The sequence below is a fragment of the Anopheles marshallii genome, chromosome 3, assembly GCF_943734725.1.
Source record: "Anopheles marshallii chromosome 3, idAnoMarsDA_429_01, whole genome shotgun sequence".
Lineage (NCBI taxonomy): Eukaryota > Metazoa > Arthropoda > Insecta > Diptera > Culicidae > Anopheles > Anopheles marshallii.
Window position 1 is genome coordinate 11356579 of NC_071327.1, and position 23130 is coordinate 11379708.

At 40.0% G+C, this 23130-nt stretch overlaps 1 protein-coding gene across 1 annotated transcript in view; it reads left to right on the forward strand.

The window, feature by feature from the left end:
* Positions 1-1064: 1064 nt before the first annotated feature.
* The window catches only part of LOC128710801 (zinc finger protein 585A-like), a 38259-nt gene continuing 16193 nt past the window's right edge, over positions 1065-23130 (forward strand). Inside the window, exons 1-19 of the mRNA XM_053805653.1 lie at positions 1065-1071; positions 1251-1348; positions 1428-1490; positions 1585-1975; positions 3002-3182; positions 4760-4843; positions 5722-5805; positions 6843-6926; positions 7685-7768; positions 8517-8600; positions 10646-10729; positions 12118-12201; positions 14518-14601; positions 15964-16047; positions 17473-17556; positions 19439-19522; positions 19987-20070; positions 20756-20839; positions 21743-21826. Of these exons, the coding sequence (XP_053661628.1) occupies positions 1065-1071; positions 1251-1348; positions 1428-1490; positions 1585-1975; positions 3002-3182; positions 4760-4843; positions 5722-5805; positions 6843-6926; positions 7685-7768; positions 8517-8600; positions 10646-10729; positions 12118-12201; positions 14518-14601; positions 15964-16047; positions 17473-17556; positions 19439-19522; positions 19987-20070; positions 20756-20839; positions 21743-21826 (1916 nt within the window). The remainder of the gene's footprint in view (positions 1072-1250; positions 1349-1427; positions 1491-1584; positions 1976-3001; positions 3183-4759; positions 4844-5721; positions 5806-6842; positions 6927-7684; positions 7769-8516; positions 8601-10645; positions 10730-12117; positions 12202-14517; positions 14602-15963; positions 16048-17472; positions 17557-19438; positions 19523-19986; positions 20071-20755; positions 20840-21742; positions 21827-23130) is intronic.

The window sequence follows — 23130 nt, forward strand, 5'->3', positions numbered from 1 at the left end:
TGCGCGATTGGGGTTTAAAAATTGGCGCGAAAATTTAGCTTGGATATTTTCTTTCCTTTCTCGTTCAAGCAAGGAAAACTTCACGGGGGATAAGTTTGGTGGATTAGGTTATGGTTAGTGTTACGTTAATAAAGCTACAATTTAACATATTTTTGTTAATTAATTTAATTTAATATTTATATTCATTTAACGTAACCGAATTATTCATCAAAATAATAAGCAGTCTTTATAAAGACATATCCTGGAAAGGTTTTGAAGTTGTAAAATTGCATAAATTATTTGTTTCTCTCGAAAATACAACCCTTACTAACGATGCTTTTCTATTCTGTTTGTTTTCGTTACAGTTTACCGTTTGATATAATCATCCTGTTGCGTATATTTCTGCCAAGAAGTCTGAACCAGCAGTGCGCACCAATGAAAACACTCAAAGTGTTACGGGTCAACTTGGAATCGGCCATTTGTAGTAAAGGAAGAAATATTATAGTAATCACCACCACCAGTAGTAGTGGTCAACGGCGGAACATACAATCGTAGATTCGATTGTTGTGGATTTATTAGTTTTATTCAATTATTTTATAGCCAGGTATGTTACATTAAAAAGACTATAATTTAAAAAAAAATCCTTGCAATAATTACGTCTCTCTTTCTCATTCGATTACAGATGATCTCTCGGCGGTTACAGTGAAGAATCCCACCGGTAGCAGTGAATGTGTTTACCTTGTCACCTTAATAACTGTGCTACTAACGCGTGACAACCGTGTTAGTCATAAGGAACATTGACACACACACACACCGAAAATACACCATCCAGTGTATCTGTTTTCCCCGTGCTTTTTACCGCGTGGAGTACTGCACGGCGGTAAAATAACAGCCCCGAGGCGCACAAGCCTCGCTAGAAAGCTTTTCCAGTTTTAAACCCCCTTTTTGGGTGGGACCGGCGGCGCCGGGCCTCTCCCTTTTTCCGGGTAGCTACCCGTGACCTTTTTCCGTTTGGCGCGGTAGTTCCGGCACCTGCAGGTGTTGGAACTTAAAAGGCGCCATCATTCCTTCCACAATAGGTAAGCATGATCGGTAATTGGAGGGTGAAGTTTAAATTTCAACATTCCATGTTTAACCGAAGGGATGTAATGTAGTTACAAAGAAAGGGAATTTTACGATTTTCAAACAAGAGAACAATATTAATAGGAGTATGACTGTGTCAGGACTAAAGGAACAAATGTTTAAACAAATCCTTCTCATTGTTTTTACAGGGTCGTCACACCTCACCAACCTGTCTGGCCCTGCTGCTACTCATAGTAGCAGGGGCAGCACAGGTCATCTTCCTCCACCCCCGGGGTCGCACCTTCAGGTAAGCCGGACAAAAACCGAAAACGGTGTATTGCGTTTGCTAACTCCCACTTACCATTTTGCTCCGACCTTTTCTCCAGCAACTCCATGGGTCTGGAGTCCTTACGGATCATACGAAATTACAGTATTTGGGCAACATGCAGGTAAGATGGCACATAGCTCCGTACAGGGAGGTTCACAATAAACGTGCATTTATTCATCTTTTCGTTTTTGTTTCGCTTGCTCTCCACTACACAGGTGCATCCCGCACACAGTGGCAGCGGTGGACATCATCCTCCACCACCGCCCACCCAGGGACCGCCCCAATCCGCCCATCCACCACCTCCGCAGCCGATTCCGATCGTGAAGCCGGAGTTTAAGGTTCCGCCGATACCGGCCCACCTGATGGATGTGCGCGGTCCCGATGGGTCACTCGTGAAGATCAACATGCCGGAACATCACGATCCGAGCAAACCGCCGAATAATGTCGAAATGCTGAAGGTGAACATAGAGGATCTCAGCCAGTTTCTATCGTACCATGAGGTCTTCGGGAAGTTGCCCTCCGACATGCTGACGGGCCCATCCGCTAGCTTAGTGCCATCGTCCTCTACCAACACCGCAACGACCAGTGCGCATAGCAATGGTAAATGTGAGTCACCAAAGCCACAACTCCCATTGTCACATTTTGTTACCAAAAGTAGTAGTGTAGAAAGGGTAGAAGTTGCGCTCTGCTCAATTAGTTAGTTTCAAATTGACAAATCACTCGCTTACAATTGCTAGAAATGAAAGTACATTTTGAGTTTAATGCGATACTTTACATTTTATTTGTACAACTCGTTATCCTTGCGAAGTATCGCTTTGTATTTCCAGTTAACAATGAAAATCGACTTATTTGTAATATATTCTGGAGCGAGTCGAATAACTTTCTAAATCTTCACACTACTAACATGCATTCATCGATCATTTTAGCTTTAATATCTTGTATTTTTAATAATGTTTGTATAACATTGTATCTGATCCTTCTTTACTGGCGGTGAAGATAGATGTTATGATGAAAAGAAATTTATCAACTAATCGAAAAGAAAGCATATGCGTGAATCAATTTTCAAATATATCCTCTGTTGAGCAGTTTCGGAACTTTAAAGTAATTGTTTTCTGCCGATATTTTAATCCTTTTCTCCTTTTTTGAGCTTAAGTTGTGGAAATCATTACGAATGGCTATTAGTTATTTAATACACGTATAACAAGGTGCATTTTATATGCACTGTTTGTTTATTTAGCTTAAACATGTTATTGTTTGTGGCTAAATTATACAACTTTATGATTTTATTTTGTTATGGTTTATGAATAAGTATTAGATTTAGTTGGTTGTCTGTTAGTATCAAGTACAAATTATGTTTCAATGTTGCACTTTGCTGTTGAAGCAGGTTTTAAGTAGGATTGTTCGATGGATGATTTAATGGTTGTCACATTTCTCTAATCTGTGTGTTTTCTCTCTGTCTCTCTTTCTCTTTTCTCCCGTTACAAAAAATTGCATACAAAATGATCGAATGCCAATCGTAACATCAAATGTGATTGATTGTGTATGTGATTTGGCCGCGTTTTGTGGCGCTGACTTCTTGCCCTCGTTTCCGTTTCCGTGTATTTGTCCAAAACGAACAATAAATTCGCGCAGTAAATCACATCCGTCAGCATACGGGCGAATCTCCATTCAAGTGTAGCTACTGTGCGAAAAGCTTCACCCGTAAGGAACACCTGACTAACCACGTTCGCCAGCATACCGGTGAATCGCCTTACCGATGTCCGTACTGCGGTAAAACGTTCACCCGAAAGGAACATCTTACGAACCATGTCAGGTGAGTGTTTGCCGGTTTGATAAGATCCCAAAATCAAAAAGCAAAAGAACAACAAAAAAAAAAGATTACAAACGTTTAAAAAATCATTCAAACGAATTGTTTTGCTTCATTATGCGAGTTCTTCTCCCACAAAACCCCCCTCTTTTCCGTCCCCGCCCAAATCTTTCTCTATCTCTGTATTTCGTCGTTTTTTTGTGATATCATGTTTCTGCTCCAATGGGTTAGCAGACGATGATAATCAACGTTAGCAAACAACCGAACAACCGCGTGTGTTCAATTGTCCACACACGCACAACCGCCCTTTCTTCTTGTCTGTCTCAGTCTGGTAATGAACAGTATCCTTTATCAAGCATCGTGTTTAGTATAAGTGAACTATCTCCTAGTCTGGATTTATTATTCCTCTCAATTCCATCATCAACATCATCATCATCGGATCCTCCACTACCATATTGCATTCTTCGTTACCTCTACACGACAACGTCGCCGATACAAACCAGGCTCATTATGTTACCAAATTGATTTTTATTCCACGAAACATCTAATCATACTTTTTCGCCGTAATTGTCTTACTCTCCCCTGGTGTGGCTTATTGAAATCGTTGAATATCTAGAAAATGTGTTAACGTAAATAATTAAACTCGCTTCCAATGGTCCACCGTATCGCTCCTGTTTTGTTGCATCCTGCCGAATTAAAAGGGCCATTAGTAAAATTTAAATGCGTTAATCATGCCGTTTTCTCCTTACCCTGGTACACTCAAAATCGTTTCATTTCTTAACTGTACATCTGCTGGGGGTAAGATTTTCGACCGAACACTGTCGCCAATAGTGGAAATGGACGGAAAAGTAACCGCTGCGTACAATGCTGCCAGCTTCTAATGTCCTTCATCGTCGCTTGCAAAGGTGTCACTGCATACCTTCTTCTGTTGCGTTGGTTACGTTTGATAGCTGGGTGACGTAGTAGCAGACGCTTCACAATTCGATCAAAGTATCTCTTATTTTGAGCGTGCAGCATTCTGGTGACCTGGTCTGTATTGTGTGCAGTTTCGATTTCGATTAAATTGGCATTCTTTTTCGGGCCGGTTCTTGGCATTTTGGAATCGAATTTTCTAACGTTTAGAACAACCGTTCTGGTAAACAGTTGGCACGAAAATTTTAAACGTGACCAATTGAAAAAGCTTTTACTTCTCGACACGGCTGTTGTTTAGTGAAGCAAAGCGGTGCATGTGGTACGAAAGACACATCCTACGATGATTATTTTTGCGATGAGCAATAAGTATCGTGTTTTTTATATTGTGTATTGGTTGTTGCACTACCAGCGTTAAGCGGAACATTCTTTTGAAAACACTCCTTGATGCAACTCCCTCGATCCTTGTGTTGACGGGGAAGATATAGGAGATTGGTTGATGCGGGATCGATCCGTTATATGCTCTCTATGCAAAGCAAGCGGCATATTTTGTTGTTGTAAATAGCACAAACGAAAAAAAGAAACCAAATATCCAAGGATATCTTTGATTGATTCACGCTGTTTCTCTCTTTTCCCTTTCTCTCTCTCTCTCTCTTTGTATCTTCCTCGAACAGATTGCACACAGGCGAAACACCCTACCAGTGCACATACTGCGGGAAGAAGTTTACGAGAAAAGAACACCTTACCAATCATGTCAGGTGAGAGAATGCTTCCTTTTCTTCTTGCTAATGATTGCTTCCATTCTCACGATTTTGCGTGCGTGTCTTGTTGTTTATTTTTTACTTCAAACGACCACCACACCGCCCAACCTCCGGCCCCTCCTTGTGGGAAGAGAAATGCATTTGTTTTTCCCTTTCCTATGGAGGAAAGTGATTGGCACCTTTTGTTTGTTTTTCCCTCAACGGCAACATCGATGCGAGTTTTGTTTCGGCTTAATCAATCATTCGAAATTTATGTTTACACTCGCTTGTTGTCAGCAATTATATGCAATGAGGTGATGTGATGAGTATGGGCATGTGAATAGGAATTAAGCAGTGATTTGTTTTACCCTCATGCATCTCGCAAATGTCCTTTCTTTGTCACGTGTTAGTGACAAGAGGGAGGGTGGTGTGACGGCGGTTCGTTAATTAAAATAATAAAAAAAAGAAAATATATTTGAATCTTTTGATCATTAATATTGATTATGTTAGATTATGACAACAATGAGGAACTCGCACTCAAAATCTTTGTGCTCTAGTGTGTTTTCCCTCGAGCGGAAAATGCTAGCTGTCCGCGCATCCTGTCACATCTGTGGACAATTGACAGTTTTCTAATAGAAGCAATTTTGTTTGTTTTTCTTTCTCTCTTTTTCCATTTTCTTCATCCTTCCCGATGATGTCTGCGTGCTGCTGCCGCCATACATTAAATATTGAAATTAATATGTATACTCCAACAAACCTGAAAAAAAAAAAACAAATTATCCTGCCACTACTACTACTGTTCTACCCCACAACAAAAATCATCTCTAATTGAACGCACAACGAATGCGCGCTTGTTTTGCGCTTTGTGGGAATGGTTAATTTTCTAATGTGTGCAGATTGCATACCGGTGAAACGCCATTTCAGTGCACTTACTGTGAGAAGAAATTCACTCGCAAAGAGCATTTAACTAATCACACGAGGTGAGCGAATCTGTGTGCCGCTAAATATGAATTGATAACGTACTAGCGAACCTGATGGAAGAAGTTTGATGTTTTAATATTCCCCAGAGAAAGGATATTCAATTAACCGTTGACATTATTGCAGATTTCTCTTTGCTAATTTAAAAATAAGCAAGTATCGTTGGTGTGTTGTCATTGCTGCTGCTACGTAACATCTGCTGAAGGTGTTTTACGAGCTACAGATACTTTTTTCAGGTCATCACTGCCACGGAATGCTTTCGGAACAGCGGAAGAAGGCTCCCTGAACAATAGCCAGTTCGGGATTAATGTCATTATCAATTTCCTAATTAAAACTTTTCATTTACAGGATACAATAATGCGGCGTTATACATATAGTTCGGTTCCTTCAACCACACCATTGGGTTTTGTGTTTGGTTTGTGTGTCTGAAGATATGCAAGAAATTGTTAATCCATTATTCGCTGCACTCGGGGAATTCTGAGATGGATGTTGTCTCCGTATCTTGAATTCTCTTCTGGAATATTGAATCTATTTAAAATTGCTGTGTACTATATCGCTATCGCTGTGTACTATATAAATAATCCAATGGATAACAATTCTTATGCGGGGTTATTATGGGATCATCAGTATTAGACAAACGAGGGCTTTGAAACTAAAACTGAAAATCTTTAAATGTGTTTGTTGTCACTTCGTTGCGGTTTCTTTTCCTAAAGTTGGTCGAAAATCTTGCTTCCCTGCGGTGCAATGCCGAACACGATGATGGGTCTCAAAGTTATAGTTGATATTAGTTCATGATAATGTCTACTCTTCACCATCTCACCGCTGGTTTCGTCGTATTGGTCGCTCAAGTCCACCGAGGGAATCTATCTTCTGTCCATTCTGTTTGTGGTTGTTTCAACGATCGCTGGGATGTATGTCGCCCCCAACGAAAAAGTCCCGTCTCTTTGCCCAAGTTGTTGTTGTACTCTTATGCTCCTGCGTTCACGTGGGCCGTGCTTAACTAATCCAAAACAATACCGCTCTTCATTCTTCTCGACAGGTTGCACACCGGCGAGACTCCTTTTCAATGTTCTTACTGTCAGAAAAAGTTCACTAGGAAAGAACATTTAACGAACCACGTCAGGTGAGCTTGATCGCTCAGAACACTTAGACACAGAGTCCCTACACAGTTGTTCCCCGTCATCCTCGTCCCCCCAGATGTTTTTTCCTTCTTTCCAAGTGTCCCACCGTCCTGACACAGGTTATGAATATCCTGTTGCGCTTTTAGAAACGTTGAGCTGTCCAGTCGCTCTTTCACTCCGTGCAATTGCTTCCGGAGGATATATGATGAATGCTCGCAAGCGAAGATGTGTAACACTCCATCAACCTCACCGAGAGAGACGTTTCAGACCATAAAGATTAGTCAACTATTTCGGACGTTTTGCCGATCACGAGGGCGTGGGGTTATGAGACATGTATACAGTTCGCCTTAATATGATGGGTGATTCCAGCTCGCTCGTTTAATTGTACGAGCCAGAGCTGGTCTGGTGTGTCTGTGTGTGGTGTTCCTTTTTTATGGAGGACAGCGGTGGTTCGGTTTGTTCGAAAATCCTCGGATCTGTTGTATTGTTGCGTATCCTTGCTTGGGCAAGCTTTTCATATATTACCTTCCGGAGATGCGTTTTCCGGCCAGATTACCCATCCTTCTTTCCTCACATATCCTATTGGGGCATAAAAAAATCACCTCACGTTATCCATCCCATCCACCCATCCGTATTCCCACACTTCCCACCTGTGTTTTCAATGTGTTTAATGCAAAATTATTAAATTTGGAGCGAAACAAATAATGGCCCAGTGGCGGTGTTACTAATGAAAACCATCCTGATCTCCCTTCTTCGACAGGTTGCACACCGGCGAGACACCTTTTCAGTGTTCTTATTGCCAGAAGAAGTTCACTCGCAAAGAACATTTAACGTACCACGTCAGGTGAGCGATCGCTCAAGTGTGATGGGCATCCGCAAAGATGCCTTCACGATTTGTGTTCCATTTTTTCTTTACCTTTTTTTTATAAATTTCTCTCCTCAAGAGGTTTCCTAAAAACAAAAAGAAGGCAAACACGTTCTTGAAAATATGATCGATCTCAACGCGAAACTGAATCACCAAAACGTAAAAAAAAGGCTCGGGGGATATGTGTGAGTTATTCTTCTCGAGTACACCGCCGGTTTTAGTTCCTAGATCCTTCCTGCAGTAAGGATCAATCGACGATAGTGCAGTCGCGGAGTATTAACACGTGTGCGTTATGGCGCACAATTCCGGGGAGACAGATGTAGGATACTTCTGATTCTGATCAGATATCGCAGCGTTGAACTTTGTGTTTTTATTCTGTTGTGCTGTTCGAGATGTAATGCTCGCCGCCAAACCAAGCCCTCCACTTTCGAGTTGTGGGTCTTTCATATTTTCAAAAGGACGGGTTTGCGCTTTGTTTTTTACCTTCGAAAAAATGTAACGCCCTTGTTAGCGCCCGCCTGTAACAAGAAGAAACATTCGCTGTATATCCCTGCCTCAGGACGAATGTTTCGAAATCGTGTGCATGGGTTTGTGTGTTGCCTTTGTTTTTGTAAAAAAAGGCCTCACAATCCCCCTCTTAACTATGCCACGACACGAAAGGTGGTCTCTCTCTCTCTCTCTGACATTGGACACTAATCATAACATCCCGCTCTCCCTTCTTCGACAGGTTGCACACCGGCGAGACTCCTTTTCAATGTTCTTACTGTCAGAAAAAGTTCACTAGGAAAGAACACTTAACGAACCACGTCAGGTGAGCTTGATCGCTATCAATTTATCTTCCTCTCTTGTTCTGTCTCACGCACACACAACACCCCCCAAAAAAAGCAGATTAAAACAGAAATCTACTTGCTTTTTGCTCTCTTGCTGCTCACCTTCCTCTCCCGCCCTGCCCTTCCACCCATCGGGCGTCGTTGCATATCGGGCTAGTTTTTTTTTGCTTTTTACCGATGCTGTAGAAGAAAAAAAGCGTGTACCGATCTTCATGCACGCACTGATAGGGTGTGAGAGGCGATGGGGGAGGACGGGCGTTGCCGAGGTTTTACCCCGGAACACGTGGCGGAACGGTGTTTTCGTTCTGAACAGAAGAAAATGGCGGGCCAGAATGCGTTTTGTGCGAAACGCTGATGAGATGTAGACAGGGGTGGAGGAGACTAAGAAAGGGAAGTTAGCAAGGATGAATGAAGAAAAAAGAAAATCAGAAGGAGGAATCCCGATCGAAAGTAGCGTCACGCTCCTAAAAGCAAAGAAGAAAAAATGCAATACGACAAGGCGGCTTCATCTCTGTTTGTTTCTGCTGCTGCTGCAACGAGTATAGTAGGAAAGATGATTTGTTTAGTTTGCTTTTAGTTCGGCTCTGGTAGTTTAATGGAAGAGCTGAAGGGGGAGGGCATACGGCGGTTGAATTCGGCTTTTTATTTAATTTTATGTTTTGAAAAACATGACAAACACACTAAGCATTACCGGTGAGCACTGTATTTAAATTGCTCAGAAAGCGCGCAATCCACCCTTTTCCTTTTCATGTGCAATAAATTTTGACCAAGAAGGGATTATGGCTATTGATGATGGATTATGGCTAGCTGTGCCTTGCTATAATAATTCAACAACGGGATACTGCAATATTGCGGCTTTTGCTCCCATTGTAGTGATAGGTTGTAGGTTAGCAACACATAAAATATAGCCGGATCAACGAGCAAAGGGTACGGGAAGAAATGAATTTCCCTGTCAGACCGATACGGTTAAACAATACAGCAAAACCAACCAATGGCAACAAAAGAAACGACGTCTTTCACACTTGCTCACTGCAACAGGCACGAGCCGGAAGGTCCTCTGCGCAGGGTTCGGGGTGAAAATTGTATCTAGATCCTATTCCGTCGAGAATTACATGTAATTTTGTTTTGTACTATCAAAGATGGGGCATTTATAAACAGAAGGATTTTTTTTGCTATCTTTTTTGATAGTTTTTATAGGTCCTCGTATGCTTCGCTTTTAGGTTCAGACGATTCGCATTATTTTGTGTGCAAGTAACATCCTCTTCAGGTACACTTGTATTAATAGTTCGATGGTGGTGCGTGTTCATCATTTACTACTTCTCCACGAAAGGGTTGGTACAATTTTCTCCCAGACAATAACCTGCGTGCGGTGGACATATCCGCTTTGTAGAGAAAAGTCCCACCGATCCCCTCGGACGGATGCAAACAAGAGAAAATCGGGCTGGTTCTCGTGTGTATGGGTTTTTTTTTGTGTTGCTCCTCTGAGTGCGATCGTTGAAATCTTTTGGATCTAAAATGTCACACAAGCGACGAACGGGGGCTACATTTGCTGCTGGGCGGACCGTGTGCTTTTCTTCCGTATGTGCTTTTCTTTCTTCTTCGTGTTCCTGCTTCTTCTTGCTCCTGTCGTAGAGTTTCCGTGTCTTTTGCGATATGGGATTGCATCTGTGACCATGGCTTTTCCCTCGAAAGTTGTATTTATCACAGTGTGATCATTGTTGGTCGTTGGGACAAAACAAAAGGCAACAAACTCCATCAATTTCGGTCGTGCGAATTTTCTTCAGTGGAACGAAATCAAGTTTTCCCTCAAGACTGCAAACGCAAAGCATTAGCACACAGGGCAGTGAAGCCTTGGCTCTTTCGCTGTGTGTGATGCTTGTTTGTTGGGTGTTAATACAAGGTGCGTGACAAACACAATGTCAACTAATGTTTAATCGACAAACCGTTTTTGAATCCCTTCGAAACACCCTTTCTACTACATCCGCTGCTCCCGCTCCCCACCATCACCAACTACCTTCTCCAACAGGTTGCACACCGGCGAAACTCCTTATCAGTGTACCTACTGTGACAAGAAATTCACTCGCAAAGAGCATTTAACCAACCATGTCAGGTGAGAAAACTTGTGTGCCCTCTCCCCCCCCCGTGGTGTGTTTGTTTTCCGACCCTTCAAGTTCTCCTCCTTTTGTTGACTCTGGTGTGGGTGCGGATATTCCCCTCTCCATTCTACGACGATGTCAGTCCAACCAGGATTGGAAAGGGGTCCGCACACCTTCCGCGAACACGTTTGGTGCCTTTTTGTCCGGTTATTTCTCCTTTTCTTGGTTATTGATGCCCCGAGAGTGGCGAAAAGACCCACCAAGGAATCAGAATAAGGATGAGAAGCTGTAGTATTGGGGATATCTTTGCCTTCGTGTAAAGGTTATGATTCAACTCTCTTTCCATGTTTGCTATGGTTCCAGTATACTACTTGGACACGTTTTGTACAAATTTTTCCCTCTTCTTCAGCTCGTCTTTTGTAGCCACAGATTAAGGTCTGTAAAAGGTTCTGATAATGACAGTTTGGGTAGAATATAGGGTTAAATGATTCTTTGTTCGTCTGGATTGTTCTATAACGGTTTTGGGAGGGCACTTACGTAAAGCAGATAGTGTATTATATTAAATTTAGTATACTATGCACACCATTGTTAGACTCTTCACACTTGTTAGAATGAACTATGCAGTCGTGTGTAGGTGAGGGATACTACCTTAGTAAAAGATACGTTAAAAGAAGATGTAATAACACACATCTTGTTGCACTATTTTTCTACGGAGAAGGCATTGCAATATTTTGTTTTACTTGTACATAATTAATAGAACATAGCACGCACTAAGGGCTACACTGGTTTCCTTAAAGGAATGTATACTGATCGGTTGCTTACCATTTTTTTGTGTGTGGCTAAATTTTAAATTTAGCATGCACGTATGATGAAAGCCTTGACATTTGCTATCAAATTCCGTTCTGCATAAAGCAATATTATTATCTTCTAGAATTTACTTTTGAGCGAGAGAGTTCAGAACAAAAGATTCACTCAAGAAATAAGCGACGAACCCTGGCCTGTTTTATCTGCTGCTAAATTTTACTGTAAATAGGGAACGCATTTCCCGCGTTCTTTTTTGTCATTTAGTCGATGGGAACCTCCTTCGTGTAGCATTTTCGAACCGCTAATCAGTACTACTGTGAAGCCTTCCTCCTCATATGCCCCGAGAACAAGCAAAACAAAGCAAAAAAAAAAAATATTGAAAAAAAAACTAATCTCCTTTCCGCAATGTATGTACCAAAAAAAGAAAAAGAAACCAAATCCGTTCGTCTCGTTACCGAATGTTGGTGTGTTTGTTTTAATTAATGTTGTGTCCCATTGTTTTTTTCTCTCTCTCCTTCTCTTTCTCTATTTCTTCTCTCTTTATCTATCTTTTTTTCTTACATATAAATATATATTCTTAACCGTTAATCCGAAACAGAATACACACTGGAGAGACTCCCTATCGGTGCACGTATTGTGAGAAGAAATTTACCCGAAAAGAACGTTTAACGTATCACATAAGGTGAGCGCTTCGGCCAAGGCACACACCGCTTCGATAATATAACGAAACCTGCTCTATTTATTTGTTTCCTAATTGGGTGCTACAAAATCGTCTATATGTACCTACTATAACTATAACTACTATTTTTATTACTACTACTACTACTACTACTATTGCTTATTAGAAGCGAATTCTTCTTTAAAAAAAACATACACACATTCAAAGCTGGGCGTGTAATGTCCTTATTGCTGGCGAAGGTGTCATAATAATGTAGCACAGCAAGAAAATCTACACATTTACTTGTATAAACTTAAGCAATAGTTAACCATTATAAAACAACATTCCTCCATGGAAAACACGCTTCATAGTATGGTGGTATTAAACCAAAGCATTATTTTGGCAATTTGTGTTTGTTTCGCAACAAATCCCGGCAACAAAATTCTTTCTGAAAAGTTTGACGGACGGAACAATCTTACATTTAAAAGCTGGTTTGCTCTTTATAATTTAAAAGCTTAAGTTTTTTTTGTTTTGACGACTAGCTTTGAACTTAACAAAAAAAAAAAGAAACAAGATCAATTATTAGTAGGATTATTTGTTGTATTCCATTGACGATTGAAGCTTTGATATATGTGTCGCGTTGCGTTTTTTTCTCACACATAGCACCGTATTTGAAAAAAATGATACACAAGCCCAACATTTGGCAACATTCCTTCCTTTGGCACCCCAGACAATAAGCAACTTCTATAAAGGCACAAGCGAAAATTGATCATTTTATTCCACCTACCCACCCAATGCATATGCTTTACTTCCCTTTCTTTGGGGAAATTCAAAATCATTACAACACATTTTGATGCGAATTTTTACATAACAAAACAAGACATTTGGCATTGGTCGGAGTGCAAAGTGAATATCCTCCCAGAAAAGGAACCATTTATTGTGGCAACCATTTCATTTGTGTGCATGGGTTGGAGAAATCATGCACTTAAAAGGGCATATGTGTGGGTATTGGCGATCCTCGTGGTGTCTTCATCGAAGTGAATATTCCAAATTTATCTTTCCTAAATTGAACAAAATGAAAAAAAAAATCCTTTCGGGCAAAATGAATTCAACATGTAAGCAATGGGAAAAAGAAGCACAACACAACACATTCGGGAAAGCACCAACACGCGAACAAACGAACCATAAGATATTGTAGGGAAAGGAAAATTCTGTTCTGTTATCATAAAGTATGCGTACCTAGTTTTGTTGGAGTACGTTTTGGGTTAAAACGATTTTCCTCTGTCATTCTTGTGTGGAAAGAGAGTGTTATCAAAATTCAAAATTTTGGTTTAAATGTTGAAAACGAAAAAAAACATACTTCCCCTTTCGGCTTTTAATCATCAACCAACCCGCTGAGTCTTATGATGCGTGTGTTTTTATGTTTTGTTTCCTTGTTAGTGTCTCTGCTAAGTTGGTTTCCTTTTTCTCACATAGTAATAGCGCTTCCATTTGCCTGCTATATTGGCAAACTTAGAAGGAAGCATTAATAATTTCTGGTTTTATATTTCCCTCCTTTTTTGGTGGCTGGTAAAAAAAGTTATACCGTAATACGCAAACATTCTGTTTGCTAACCTCTTTTAAACTGGAAACTTTCTTACAAATGCAGAGCAAAACAATATTAATAAATCAATTAAACAGGCTCAAACGGTATTCGTGTATACCCACACAAAATAAACGCGTGTGGAGGTTCAAAAGGCACATACAATAAGACGTGCGCGCCCATCACAACCTCCGAGGCGAGTTTGTGTGTGGTTCGTTCTCACGAAAATGCGTCCCCATTTGTTTTGTGCGAATAACCACCAGACGCCCGCCCGTGCACCACCCGCTGCACCTTCGAAGCGATTGCAAACCTTTTTAATATGTGACAGTTTTCTACAACGTGTTTTTTCTTTCTTTTTTCTTCTTATTTTCTTCCACTCGTTTTATTGCATTTCACGTGACTGCGCCCTCCCACACGCACACACACACACACACATCGATAATCAACGACATCTGAATGGGAATGCAATAACAAAAAAAAATAACTTGGTGCATCCTTCTGAAAATTCTTCTTCGCCAAACAAACCATCGTGTGTGTGTGTGGGTCGTCTACAATCTGTGTGCGTCGTGTTGTGTATCTCTTCAACGAATATTGTTGCTGCGTTCTAAAAATCACACACACAACACACGGAATTAATCATTTATCTACGTCCCGGTTACCTTCATTCCCCAACCTCCCCCCCCTCATTCATCGAACGTTTCGACGGCGGCAACACGTGTAAAACAACCATGGTCAATACGTGCGATAATCGATCGAAGATGGCACACGGGAGAGACTCCGTACCATTGCACGTACTGCGAGAAAAAGTTCGCCCGCAAAGAGCACCTTACTAATCACGTCAGGTGAGAGTCCCAGACACATGCACACTTGCATTTTTCACACACACATCCAACACAACAAAAACACACCCAACGCATATACACAACATAAACACTGGCGCGTACACAAGGAGGACGAAAACAAAATTGAGGGGACAAGTGGGGGGTCCTCTTATGACGTTACGTTTGTTTGTTTGTTGTTCACATTGATAAGATGATGCAATTGAGCTGCTTCTCTCAAGCTGCGCTCCTCCCACCGGTTTTCCACCCGCAACACCACCCCCTCTTCATGACCCCGCTACCAGAGTGCTCTCGACGATCCTCGACTCGAGACAGAAGAGAAGAAAGCGCGTGGGCGCAAAAGCCAACGAACAATGGAAAAGAGAAACCATTTCCTTCCTCCATTCTCCCATTTTCCTCCATTTTCTCTTACCACTTCGTCGTCCTTTCCGATGTTTGCGTTTGTGAATAGATCGAATTTGACTAGCAAAGTTTTTCATGAAGATCTCATTGTCTCGGTCCTTGCGTATCTTTATGGCAGTTAGTCATCGGTCATGTTCGCTCGGTTGTCATTGGAATTGTAATTATTGGACAAAATGCACTTCTTCTACATTACATTTTTTGTATCACATCACATTACAAGCATCATTTAAAAATGCGACACAACCTGTCTTGTACGGGGGTCGGTCCGACAGCCGTGTGTCTCGTCGTTTGGTTTAGTGTACCTGAAGATCGTGGATCAAATCTCTTCTGTACCCCCGTCACTATAACATGGTCTAAAACGTTTTCGGTAACCGTGATACATAATAAATATTTGTAAACCTTATGGGGGGAATATTGAGGGCATGATGTTATGATATCAAACTTGTGATTATGAAGCCAAGAAGAAGAAAAGATCTTGTATTATTAACTCCGTTGATCTCAATGTTTTGTTCGCATTAAACTTCTTCATTTGTTTCACTGTGCAATAAATGTATCGTTATGTCGGTCAAAATTGAGATAAATATAACAGTTTCATTGACTTCTTTTACAATAGCTCGGTCTATTTACTTTGGCATTTAGGTGTCTTGTGATTTAAGTAGCGCTTTTCGCGCTTTCCTAGTTGGTTTCAAGTAGCCACTTGACATAATTGCTGATTTAGTTTTTTTTTTATATTAACCGTTTAAATAATAACACTTCATGATCGGTTACAACTTCAATGACAACCCTTTCTTCTTGATGTGTTGGAAAACATGGTCCTTCACAAACGCGCATCCTTGGCAACTCCTTCCCATTCCATACCACCTTCTGTCCAACGCTCCGTTTCCCCTCCCGACGACTCGCCCTGTCAAGCTCTTCCCCATCGCAGTCTTTCTTTCTCTCTATCAATATCTTTCTCTTCTACAGATTGCACACAGGAGAGACCCCTTATCAATGCACATATTGTGAAAAGAAATTCAGTAGAAGAGAGCGTTTAACGATTCACACAAGGTGAGCGTTTGCAAATTGATTTACTTTTACCTGACCAGCAAAACGAAACATAAGACTCGAAGCCCACAGAAAAAAAAAACCAAACTAGACAAAACACATAACCAAGGTTTAAGAACGTAAAGGAAGAAATATTGTGCAAAAAAATAGTTGCTTAAACGAAAAATGACGACACGACGTGTGCTATGTGCAAATGTAAAATTCAAGCAAAAGCCCGTTTTTTTAACTCTGATTGTTTTCTGCTGAAGAAACACGGGAAAAGCTCTGTCGTTCTGTTTTCTTTTTGATGTTCATTTTCACCTACCCGCCCCCGGTGTTGTAATCGAGCCTGCTTCTAAAATCAGTGTGTGTGTGTGTGAATGTGCTCATATTTTTATATACACACACATACAAGCGCCACCAAATAATCAAGGAGGACCTCCCCCGAGTTTCATCGAAAAGATGAGCCCCCGCAGAAGGGATGTCGCATTTTTTTGTTTTGCATAACGAAAACAGGGGAAAATGTGTGGGAAAATGTGTAGAAGAGAGAGAGCGTATATGCTAGGAAGGAGGGGGTGGGTATTATAGGGAGGACATCTATTAGCGTTATTGCTCTGTATTACTGTGTTGTGTGCCGCTACTGCTACCATTGTGTTTGCTGCATAGTACGCCAGAAAGCCCTTTAGTGTTTTCTGGCCTGAAAGGAGTGAGGAGACCTTGACCTCTCTGTGCAACTCCTCTGTACACTCGCGTTCGTCGTTGCCCCGACACAGTACAGTGTGTGTTAGATTTGCCCATTTTCCGGGAGTTGTTGCTTTTGTTTGGGTGCTGCTGCTTTAGGGTTGAAACGATTCATCAGAAGACAAATCGTTTAAGGGCGCAGTTAACACAGCGTTAGGTTTACGAGCGTCACTTTATCGGAGCTGTAGTTATAATTTAGTAGTTTGGCATTGTTTCATGATCTTGTTTAAATTCGTTTTTAAAATTTTGAAATCAATTTTATATTATTCGTTCTATTGTATATATTTTTAGTCAAATTTAATGCGTATAACTTCGTGACGTTGCGATTGTTTTACACGGAAGGGAACGGATTAGTTTACTTCCATTTGGAATAGTACAGGGTTGTTGACCCTACGCCAGCAGCAAATCAAACCATTTTCAAGATCAATTGAAAACAAATCAAGTACAGGAGAATCAGAACGAAAGACTCTTCCACCACTAACCCACCAGTAAACCAAAAAGCAAAAGAAAAGAAAATAGTTACAATAATAGAGCAAAAAAAAAAAACAAAAGCCAAAAACAACAACCAAACAACAACTCATATTCTTCCTTTTTAAATCTCTAGCCAACATTGTTTTAATGCCAATCGTTTTTTTCTCTCTCTCTCTCTTCTCTCTTTCTTCTGTTTAAAAAAAATCACTCTTTTTCTTCACTTTCCAAACCAAACAGAATCCATACCGGAGAGACTCCGTACGCATGCACATATTGTGATAAAAAATTTAGCCGCAAAGAACGATTAACGTATCACATAAGGTGAGCGCTGTTCCATCAGTCTTATTTTTTCTTCTCTCCCTTCCACCACCACCACCATATACAACAAAACTTCCCCTTTTCAACCAAATATACAGAGCCATCATCAATATTTTTTTAAATTTTCATTTATTTTTTAACAAAACAAAAACATCAGCAGTGCCATATCATGTGTTATAATAAATATGGAATATAGTGCTGTTTGTTATAGATAATTTACACAATCATCTTTATCTTATTTGATTTCTATAAGAAACTATAAAATAAGGAAAGATGCAGCAATTATTATTACACACTACATGTCACTTTACTGTATCATTTTCACAGCGATACAAAAACACACACACACACATCTTTATATTTACACATCTCCATCACATAAATTACGCACACCCCAACACAATCACTTTCCCTTCCATAATATCCCTTTCCTTTTGGTTCTTGTTTTAATTAGTTTCGAAAAGGAGATACTTTCAAGTATCCTTTAATGATGAATGGAGCAAATGTGCAGCAAATTGTACATATTTTATTATTGTTTTATATTAATTAACTTAACAAACTTTTGTAATGTATTCGAACAATACAGCGTAAAGCACCTGTCAAGATGCTGTGTTATTTAAAGTTTTCCCCTTCTCTTTGCGCTGCAACTTTCTTAAGCATATTTTAGTTCAACTTCCTCACATTCATGCTCCAATATAAATGAAAGAAACAGAAACAAAACTCACTCTCCATCTTCCTCCACTTGCTCCCTCCTCCTTTTGTTTTTACTCGTGTGTTTTCCCTCGAAATAACTAAATTGTTTTCCGCGATATATATATAAAAACATGCTACAGTATATCGATAAATTAATCATAACAAAAACACCACAATTTGCAGGACAATATTATACACATTCCCAACCACATTATTGTATACAGTATATATTTCAAATTTGTCTAGCCATCTGACACACCGTGTTGTTGACATATGATTTTTCGTTATATTTTCTTGTGTGAAACCATTTTTTGTTGATCAAACGTCTTGCGTTGATTTTTGCGTTTTTGTCTTATGTTTGTTTATTTTGGGATAGTTAAATGATAATTTCTCCTCTTCTACGATCATAAGAGTATATAATGTAATGGCGGTCGGTTGGTGACCAGGTACAATAGGTATCTCTAATGCCGCAAACACTGCAGCTGTTAAATTGTTTGCCGAATGGCACTGGACTGTTAAGCGATTGAAATATAATCAACGACCCGGCGAAATATGCACTGTGATTATATATGTATTGTACGTACTTACTGTTGTAATATTGACCATCGGAAAACATCTATCCAACCAAGCAATATGTTGTCTAGCAGTATTTGATCTTGCTGAAAAAGAGTCCGTGAACAACGTGAATTGCATAAGATGAGAGTTATGAAACTATAGTAAAATCGTGCAGAAGAGTTGTGCAACTCGAAAAATAATCAAACAAATATGTGAACATGGGTTTATGTTTTATGGTTTTATGTTTTTGCTGAATTAACTGTTTATTTAATACATAAGCGTGTAGTGTAGCTGTATGCGGCGGGAGGGCAATGATATCGAACTATCGAACCAAAATGGATGTACCAGCTATAATTCCGTTTATAATTGTATCCCAATAAATACTAAATCCGCAATTCCCCCCCAATGATCCTCTCATACACGATCAATCTCATCATAATTTAATCTATACTAATTTTACTCACGATGATGGTTGGAAGCCCAGTGGAAGCTTTACTGTATATGAACCCACAAACATGCTGAATAGCAGTATCTCATTTTTAATTCTTCTTCTACTATTAATGCTCGTGACGGGGTTCCGTGATCGGTTAACTGTACGTGATGTAAATTTAAAAAAAACGAAAACAACGACATTCAGATTACACACCGGAGAAACTCCCTATCAGTGCACGTACTGTGAGAAGAAATTCACTCGCAAAGAGCACCTTACAAACCACGTCAGGTGAGAAAATCGTTCCGTCATTGTAATTTTGCCTATGAATCAATAGAACAATACGATGGATGGGATGTCAATACTGTAGCGTTTATCCACAAACATTAATTCACAAGGGAAATTGGAATTAAATGCGATGAATGTTGCGACTAGTAACAATGCACATTGGTTATTAATTTATTAAAAACGAAATGTCGAATATCGCATCTGATATAAGCTTTGAGCCTTGACAAATGTATGTCAAAAAGCTTTTAAAAACAAGGTTTATATGCTTGCGGTGTATTAATTTTGTAAACGCAATTGACATCCTTGCGTTTGTTTTATTTGTTCACTGCATTCACTGAATGGACACAACCGTACGAAATACTTTCAACAATCCGTCTTACATTTTTATTTATTTTTTTATGTTTTTCCCCTTCGGATATGCTCGTGTTCGTGACAAACATAAACCGAAAAACGATCTTAACACGCAGATTGCACACCGGAGAAACTCCCTATCCGTGCACGTACTGCGAAAAGAAGTTCACGCGAAAAGAGCATCTTACCAATCATGTCAGGTGAGAGAATCGTTCCTCTATAGACGTCAATTGTACGCTTAACTTTTAAGATGCGTCAATCGAAAATATGTGGCACCAAGCACTAATTACCTCCACCTTTTGTCCAGGGAGAGATAAGTCGCTTACGTTTTTTTTTTAATAATAAAACCTCTCAGGTGATCGTTTGATCTCGAAATGAGTGTTTATAGCTGTAAATGATTAATTATTCCACATGCTTACCATAACATTCTTCATGTTGTGAAGCAAATCTTTAACGAGTTCCAAGGAAGTGTCCTTCCTGGACGAAACCACTGTGTGAGGGTATTCGAGCGCTGTATGGCCATATGTTTTCGATGGGCGCGCTTACCATAGAGGAGACCTTTTCTAATGGGCCTTACTCTAAAACAGGAAAATCTAACCTACTGGTTACTTACACATGATTTCAATCTCTTTTTCTCTTTCTTCATTTCTTTTCTCTTGCATCAATCAACGCGTAATGTTTAATAAAAAAAAATACATCGTCGATCTTCGTGCGATCCTTCCACACAACGTCCATTATTTAATCCAACATTCCTCGATTCATTTTGTGTGTCCCAAATGTGTACGCAAAATTTCCGCCTTCCTCTCCCCATTTCTTCGTTTTGTGTTTCTCCCAAACCCTCGCTCCCGTTTTTTTTGTTTTATTTTCATTTTTGTTTCTGGACAGATTGCACACCGGAGAGACCCCTTATCAGTGCACCTATTGTGACAAGAAATTCACGCGTAAAGAGCATTTGACTAATCATACAAGGTGAGCGTCGTTCGAGTCGCATTTCTCTAATCGCTTGTGCTGTGGACGTCGAATGCGTCTGTAACACAAACACACACACACACACACACACACGCACACGTTATCAGCCACTCAAAAGAAAAAAAAGATTATCCATTCCCGCTAACTGTACAATTATTTAATGTTTATAAACATCTCACTCCTCCCCCCGGCTCCACAACTTCCCACCGAAATCCGATTTAAATTAGCGTAATTTTTTCGGAAAATTTGTTTGCTATAGCTAGTGGATCGACATAAAGTGATCAATTTGCAGTTCATTATAGCAAGCAGCAAGGCGCTAGATGCATTTGCTACAAAATTATATAGTTCAATTGTTCTTTAGCTATTTTGTTACATTCAAAATCAATAATTATAGATTGTGTACCATATTGTAGCAAACGAAATTGGTCACTTTATGTTGATGAAAGTAATATTATCGCCTAGAGATTATCCAACTAACACACTTTGCGGGCAGTTTGACGGCAACGTTAAACATGGAACGTTTTTATAGTAAAAGGGTAAATTAGTGAATTTCCTGCTCCATTCCCTTCCCAACCGACTAAAACTTTGAACTACAAAACAAATCCGATGAAGGAAGTTAACAGTGCAAAATGCAATAGCGAAAACACCACAATTATCCCACAAGTGCAAGTGCAACGACAAAAATCATATATGTTTCCGAGCGAGATATGCTGTTTTGTTATCCCTGCTGTCTAGAACATTGATGAATAATAAACGCGTGTGTGTGTGTGGCTATGGTGGCCCAATTCCTCCACCTCACCCACGGATTGTGCCTGTTGGGTGGCCGGTGGGTTGGGCAAATCGGGACCGCCGGTTTTTCCTTCTTCTCCTCTTTTTTCATCTCTCTCTACCGTTACTCGACAGATTGCACACCGGAGAAACTCCTTATCATTGCACCTATTGCGAGAAGAAATTTATGCGCAAAGAACATTTAAAGAACCATATCAGGTGAGAGGGGGTTTGATAATTGTTGTGTTTGGCTGAGCCGACGCGTGAGCGCCGTGCCATCCGAACAAGCACACTAGTTTATTGTTAGAACGGGGGTTTCCCTTCTGTTTTTTTGTTTGTTTTTTTTTTCGTACGCTCACCACAACATCAACAACAACAACAACAACAATTTTACTTACTTTGTGACCAGTTGCTCTGTTCAGTTCTAGTTGCCAATTCAGCTCTGTTTTTGGAAGTTCTCTTTCAGATAATCTTTTTAATACTTCGTTTTATGTTTGTATTTATGTTTAACTATCATCTCTTCCTAATGTTTGTTGGGAGGGATAAAATATATGAGAGTTCTATTTTATCATCGGAAGATGTTGTTGTTTATCATGCCTTCTCACAAACCCATCGTTTCCCACATTGTTCCTAAATGCAAGAAGACAGAGAAAAGAGCATCCCTAGTGCAGCGTTGTTTGTTGTTTCCAATTAATGCGCTCATGTCACAGTACATTCGTTATCTCACTGTTGCTGCTGTTTTGTTGCGTCTGGTTAGCTTCTCGTTTAGCAAACTGTGCTATATTAGTTTTGTCATTTCATTTAGTATTTTTTTTGTTGTTGTTCAAGTAGAAGTGCTCTTATACAACACTTACCTCTCTCAACCTTCATCTGCTTGTACCATTTGTGCAATCGTGCGTGTGTGTTCATCTAAGCATATACTCATCGCTCGTTCCCTTTTGAATAAACAACCGGGGGGACACAAAAATGGCAAATATGTTTTGTTATTAATCGTTCGTTTGTATGTCCAAAATTATTGCTCAAGCAAACAAAATTGTTTTTAAATTGTGGGATAAAACGCACTTCAATCAAAGTGTGCATTTTGGCAAAATCGGTAGAAAAATGATTTTCTAACTTGATCACACGATAATAACAATTCATACATTATTATCTGTCCGTTGTTCGTATGCTTAAAAAATAATGATTTTAACATCACCATCGGAACATTTACTGACCCTGCGTAACAAGCATGAATGTTGTTCTTTGCTGCTCTCCCACTTTCCCATCCCCCACGCTCCATTTAACTCCTAATATATTCCCTTTCGCCTGCGACTTCCCTAGTGTTTTTGTAGTGTTTGGTGGGTACAAATCATTCCCTTCTGTATACATATTCATATACGCGCCATGCTTCAACACATCATCATTTTATGTTTCAAACACACACACACACACACACACACCTTTACACCCCCGTTGTTCACACTCCATAGGCCAATTGGGAATAAATAGCGTAGGTAAAAGGTAAAAACCTTACACGCAACAAA